General features: G+C 49.7%; 1 protein-coding gene across 1 annotated transcript; it reads left to right on the top strand.

Moving 5' to 3' along the window:
• The first annotated feature begins 258 nt into the window (after window positions 1-258).
• On the top strand, window positions 259-5,856 carry PLA2G2D (phospholipase A2, group IID). The gene is made up of 4 exons (XM_008590559.1): window positions 259-365; window positions 3,343-3,487; window positions 4,220-4,326; window positions 5,711-5,856. The coding sequence occupies exons 1-4, from the start codon at window positions 278-280 to the stop codon at window positions 5,854-5,856; spliced, it is 486 nt and encodes a 161-aa protein (XP_008588781.1). The 5' UTR covers window positions 259-277.
• The last annotated feature ends 682 nt before the right edge of the window (window positions 5,857-6,538 follow it).

Below are 6,538 nucleotides of genomic sequence, written 5' to 3'. Positions count from 1 at the left end.
ACCAGAAGGACCTACGCCAAAACATTAATGGCGTTTAATGGATTCGTAGGTGACTTTAAATTTCTTGTTTATCTTTTCCAGATCTTCTAAGCTGCATACATGTTTCTTTTATCAAAAAGGAAGAAAGTGCCAGATACTATATTAAAAATAAAAATAATAAAATTCCCCAGCACCAGAAAAGAGGAAGCTGGGGAGCACGAGTTGCATCCACTAGAGCTGGGGCTGGGAGGGGTGGGATGAGCCAGGCTGGGCGCATCTGATATAAGGGGCCTCCTGCATGGAAGGGGACTTCCAGCAGCTGCCTCCACTGCTCTGTGCTGGGATCATGGAGCTTCCCCTGCTGTGTGTACTGGTGGTGATGGCTGGTGAGTAGGGGACAGGACCCATGGCTGGGAAGGGAAGGAGGGACACAGGTAGGCCCTATGATCTCTTTCCTAGACTAGGCTGTGCTGCTCTGATCCCCAGTCCCTTTCCCCCTATCCCCCCAATCCTTCCACCTACTGCAAGGAGCTATCGGTGGCTTCCAGTCCCCTAGGATGGTGGCTTCAGCCAGAGACCTCTAGGTGACCAAGCTGGGTGGCATGCCACTAGACTGCTGGGAAGGTGAGAAATTTGAAATCCAGAACCTGGGAACCTGTGGGGCTGATGCCTATGGTGCTTTGAACACAAATCATAGAAATGGGATCCCCCTCATCTTGCTCCCCCTGTCCCTTTGATGGAATAATAACCACCTTTTGCATATGCACAGCACTCAGTATTTTTAGAAACTTTTCAAGTTCATTATCTTTCTTGAACCTGTGAAGTGGGCCCCATGGACCACTGGTGAGGAGCAGGGCAGTTTCCAGGCCATCTTGAGTAGATCATATGTAAAAATGTGGTCGCTGGAAAACTGACCTTTTTTTTCTTGATTCATCTCAAAATACATGAATTTAGGAAGGATTTGCATTTTTCAAAACTGGTTTTATATTGTCTTGGGACTCTTAAATTCTTGAGAGGGACACTTCTTCAGGGTTACAGTACAACCATTAGGAAATTTGCAATCAAACTACAGAAATTCATCTCTCAGATGTAAAGAGACAATGTAATGTAGAGATAAAATACATAGATAAACCTGTATTCAAATGCTGGCTCCACCATCCCTGGCAGTATGACCTTGGCCAAGTTACTCTCTGTATCCTCATCTGTAAAATGGGCACAGTAGCACCCCCTTCATAGGGTTGTCAGGACTCTAATGAGAAAACAGCTACAAAGTGCTGAGCATGTGTAAGTGATGGTAGGTAAGCAACAGCTTAACACACAGTGCACGCATGAGAGATGGAGGCACTGTCTCCTCCTGCCCACTGTGCCTGATACTTGAGAGAAGGGGCTCCATCCCCCTCGATGGCAGCTGAGGATGGGAAAAGACAAGCGGACGGGAAGAGCAATTCCTGTTCTACCAAGATAGGAACTGCTGACAAGCTAAGCCAGTTCACCAAAGCCCCCACAGCTACAGCTTGAGCTCAGTTTCTCAGGCTGGGTTCTCCTCATTATAAAATTATGAGAAATAAAACCACCCCAAAGCATTCTGAATCAGAGCTGAATGTACTGCTTGCCTGGTAAGGGAGAGCTTGCATTGTTTAGTGTGAGTTTCGTGCATCTTTCTGACCTGAATTTGAAAGGGCTAGATTGTGGGCAAAAAGAGGACAGCGGGGCACTAAGAAAGGCAAGATGCTGAACTCAGGTCTCTGGTTGGTCCGCAAGGTGGATTCTAGCTCTCTTTGCAATCGGTTGCTTTTGGGTTCCTTATCATGGAATCTGGGAAGCCCGGATAGATTGTGTTTGATTCCAGAGGGCCTGGGATCATCCATCAGCACAGTGAAGCTTAGCAAGCTTTCTCTTTAACATCCCATACAGTTAGAGCCATCACGTCAAACAGGAGTGGCCATGTGGACTCCTACAAGTCGAGAGAACACACTGGGGACACAACAGGCCGGTCACTTTTAGTAGCAGCCCAAGGCCACCTGCTTGTGGTCTCACTCTACCAGTCCCCCCAAACCCCCTTCCATTCCAACCTCCTGCAGTGTGGGGCTCACTCCCTGTTAACTTCTTTCTTCATTTGCACGAGGAGCTTTTACTATAACATCATCTACCTGAGGTTGGGAGCAAGGAGATTCCATAACTGGGGTCACCTGAGTGGGCCTGCTCAGCCCAGGCTCCCTGAGACCCTGGGCTCCATCTGACATGTGCTCTCTGTGCTCTTAAAGCATGTCTTGAGGTTGCAAACATGCACTTCTGTCCCCTTCTTGTCTGTTTCTCCCAGCCTCCCCCTGAGTCCATCGGCTTAATATATTTTATTTCTCCCAGCTCAACATAATGCAATCCTCTCTCCCAGTAAAATAAATTTCCCTTATGATCAATTCTCACCAGCAGCTATTATGACTGAAATGAAAATACCCTTGAAAATCATTGGCTTCTAAATCACACTACCTCCCAGGAGAGCTACACATGCTCTTTAAAACTCGATTTTTCTAGGGGATGGGTGGGGGAAGCGGGAGTAGGAAGAAGGGTGAGTTGGGATTATTCTTCCTATTATACAGTGGGAAATGAATGCCTGCAGACAGAGAATGAACCAGACTGCCTTGGGTTTCAATGCTGGCCCCATTTCAGGCACCATGACCTTGAACAAATTACTGAGCCTCAGTCTGCTCATCTGTAAAATGGGGATTAAAAATAGTATTCATTGTACCAATATTGCTTCTAACAAATGTCCCACAATTGTGTAGGGCGATGACATTAGAAGAGACTGGATGAGAATGTATGGGAGCTCTCTATATTATCTTTGCAACTTTTCTCTACATCTAGAATTATTCCAAAATAAAAAGTTTATTTATTTTAAAAATAGTTTTTATCTCATGGGATGGAGCAATAAATTAATAGATAAAAAAACCTATAGTATTGGGCTGGCCCGGTGGCGCATGCTACAGTGCGCCGCTTGGGAGCGCGGTGGCGCTCCCACCGAGAGTTCAGATCCCACATGCAGACCGGTTCCCACTCACTGGCTGAGCGAGGTGCGGGCGCAACACCAAGGGTTGCAATCCCGTTGCCGGTCCGGTCCGGTGCGGGCGCGACACTGAGGGTTGTGATCCGTTGCCGGACACGAAAAAAGACAAAAAGGAAAAAAAAAAAAACCTATAGTAAGTACTCAATAACTATTATTACATTTTTAATAGCAGTTGTCATTTTATTATAATCATCATTCGAGGTCACTCCATTGGTCTGGGCAGAGCAGAAGTGCCCACCCCATGGCCCATGGGCACTCGCCTGAGACTCATCTTCTCTCCTTGTTGCTGGGCTGCTTGGCAGGTGTAATTCCAACCCAGGGCGGAATACTGAACCTGAACAAGATGATTAAGCAAGTGACCGGGAAGACGCCCATCTTCTCCTACTGGCCCTATGGCTGTCACTGTGGACTTGGTGGCAAAGGCATTCCCAAAGATGCCACGGACTGGTAACCCCCTTCCCAGGCTTGTGGGTGGCCATCCTACCCTTTCTCCCACCCCAGGACTCTCTCCTTTCCTTCCCATCCACTTACTTATTTAGTCAATTTATTTCATTGAGCATCTACTATGTGCTATTGCCTGCTGAGTGCCAATACAGTCCCAGCCCTCCTGGAGCTTGTCTTTTAGAAGGCTCCCCGGAGTCTCTGAAGGCCTGACCTGCCTTTACTCCCACCTCCTAATCTAGTTATAATGCCCACATACACTCCCCACTGCCATTGCACATCGGTTTCAAAAGAGGTTTTAAAACCTCTTTTTACCACTATGTCATTTGACCTTCCCAACAACCTGGGGAATCAGCCAGAGGAGGGATGAGAGTCTGCCAGGTCTGGGGTCTCTTCCCTGATGCACCATTTACAGGCTGTGTGACCTTGGGCAAGTGACCTTGACCTCCCTGAGTCTCCATTTCTCATCTGTGAAATGGGGATGATGCTAGTACCCATCACAGAGTGGTGACAATCAAGAGAGAGCACGTAGATAAAGCAGGCGTATGGCACATGGGACACGCTCAACAAAGGGTAGCTATCAGGATCGTAAGGAAGGCAGGAGCCCTCTAGGCCTTGACTTTTCCCAGGTGGGCATATGAGTTTTCCTTTGGGGTGGGGACAGCCAGAGACCCAAGTCAGCCAGGGACCTGTGCAACTGCGTACCCCACCTGCCCCACCCCCATCCTCTCCCTCCAGGTGCTGCCAGACCCACGACTGCTGCTACGCCCACCTGAAGACTCATCGATGCCGTATCCACATGGACCATTACCAGTTCAACTTTTCCCAGGGAGACATTCATTGCTGTGAGTGCCCAGGCTGTGGGATTGGAGCCGGAGGCCCAGGAAGGGAGTTCCAGCTCTCACGCCTTCATAGCACCAGCTACTCCATGTCTTTGTTTTTCTCATGTGCCCCATGGCAGCAGCTGGGCTGTGGAGGAGGGTCAGGAATGGATGTGGGGGTACAGAGAGGTCCAATGGGACGGTTTGACCCCTTCAAGGTCTGGAAACCAGGCCTACCACCAACCAGCTCTGTGGCCACGAACACATTGCTTATCTCTCCAAGCCTCAGTAGCCTCATCTGTAATCTACCCCATAAAGTTTTTGCAAGAACCACAGTGAGACAGAATGAGCCTCACGGGAGGCTTGCCAGAGTGCCTGCTCGATAAATTGCGGGAGCTACCGATATTATTTTATTATTTTCATCATTATTGATGCTCATAGCCCAGCGAGGAGGCAGCAAAACCCTGACTGACTCCATTTTGCAGAAAAGGAAACTGAAACTAGAGTGGGGAAGTGTTTGCCCCGGGTCACACAGTTGCAAGCGACAGAGCCTGGCCTGGAAGCCAGATCCCCTGGCCCCTGGGTCCATGCCAGTGTCCCCAGCATGGAGGAATGGAGCAAGTCCCAGGGCTGGGAATTGAAAGGGCTTGTCACATCAGTCACTGTTAATTGAGGGTTAATAATAATAACAACCATAATATCCAGCATTTATCAAGCACTTACTATACGTTAAGTTCTTTGCCTGCTTGCTTTAAATCTCACAACAGCCCCCCTGAGGCAGCTGTTATCACTATTCCCATTTTATAGATCATGAAACTGAGGGCTGGCTGGTTAGCTCAGTCAGTTAGGGCACAGCCTGATAACACCAAGTTCATGGGTTCGGATACCCTTACCGGTCAGCCGCAAATAAATAAATAAATAAGTGATTTAAAAAAACTGAAGCACCATGATCCTTCCTGCCCGGACTCTGCACACATACTGTTCCATCTGCCTGGAACACTCCCCACCCCCACTTTCTCCGGGAGGAGCAGACCCTTCAGATCTCAGCTCAAATGGCTCTCTCATGCCATTTCACTCTTAGCCCTGCATCAATCCTTACTTTCTCTTAGCACACTTTGGTTATTCATTCCTGTGGTTCTCCACCACCCACCTCCCTCACATGTCTGTTTTATTCAGTCCTCTCTGCCTAGGGCCTGCTACGTGGTAGGTGCTCAACCATTGTTTAGTGAATGGATGGAGAAATAGGTAAAGGAGCTCACAGGGAGGTCGTGGTATGCATCCAAGGACATGCAGTGGGAATCAAAGTCGCTGGGAGGGGTGGCTTTAAGCTGAGCAGTGGCCCTAGATCCACACTTGGCTCTGTCTCAGGATGGGACAGACACTGAGCTCCCCCCTCCTCCACCCACAGCTGACAAGGGGAGCTGGTGTGAGCAGCAGCTGTGCGCCTGTGACAAGGGGGTGGCCTTCTGCCTGAAGCGCAACCTGGACACCTACAAGAAGCACCTGCGTTACTACCTGCGGTTCCGCTGCCAGGGCAAGACCCCTGAGTGCTAGAAGCCTACACCCCCACCCATTCCTTGGCATCTTGAGCACTGAAGTCCTGCAGGATTGCCAGCATACCCACCCCCAGATCTAGCCACCTGAACCAGGCTTGCTATTAAAACATTCCAGGGGGAAGGGGTCCCAGCCTCCTGCCCCCATGCCTGTTGGACCTTCTGAATCCTCCCAACAGAGGCAGCAGTTCTCTCCTGTGAGGGTGGATCAGGATCTTGAGAAAAGCCAAGGCCAAAGAGTCCCCAGGAATGGTGTTTGGGCTAAAGCAGCAGATGTGGCAGGTTCTCTGTTGTGAGCCTGGCTTGCTGCCACTGCCACCCACCTGTTGGCCCCCTGGCCCCATCTCACCCTCTCTAGTACACTCTCCAAGCTGCAACCAGAGCAGCCTCTCTAAAGGGCTATTTTGACCTTTCTGCCCATGTGACTCTCTCTCTTAAAACCCCAGGGCTTTCCACTGTCCCAGGACAAAGCTTCTCATAGGCACTAGGGACCCTGTACAGTCTGGCCTTGTGAACCCCTCCCCAACTAGGCTCAGAAGTCCCTGCAGGTAGGGCCATGCCTGGCTGGGACTCAGTTGCATCCCTGGTGCTCAAAGTAGCACTCACAACTGAGACCTCTGGTGAAGGGCTGGGCAAAGCCTCCTGCTTGCTCTCGTCGCTCCAGGCACCAGGGTTTTGGATTC

Source organism: Galeopterus variegatus, unplaced genomic scaffold, assembly GCF_000696425.1.
Source record: "Galeopterus variegatus unplaced genomic scaffold, G_variegatus-3.0.2 Scaffold142, whole genome shotgun sequence".
NCBI lineage: Eukaryota > Metazoa > Chordata > Mammalia > Dermoptera > Cynocephalidae > Galeopterus > Galeopterus variegatus.
Note: the sequence above shows the minus strand (reverse complement) of the source record. Positions and strands in the feature narration are given on the sequence as shown.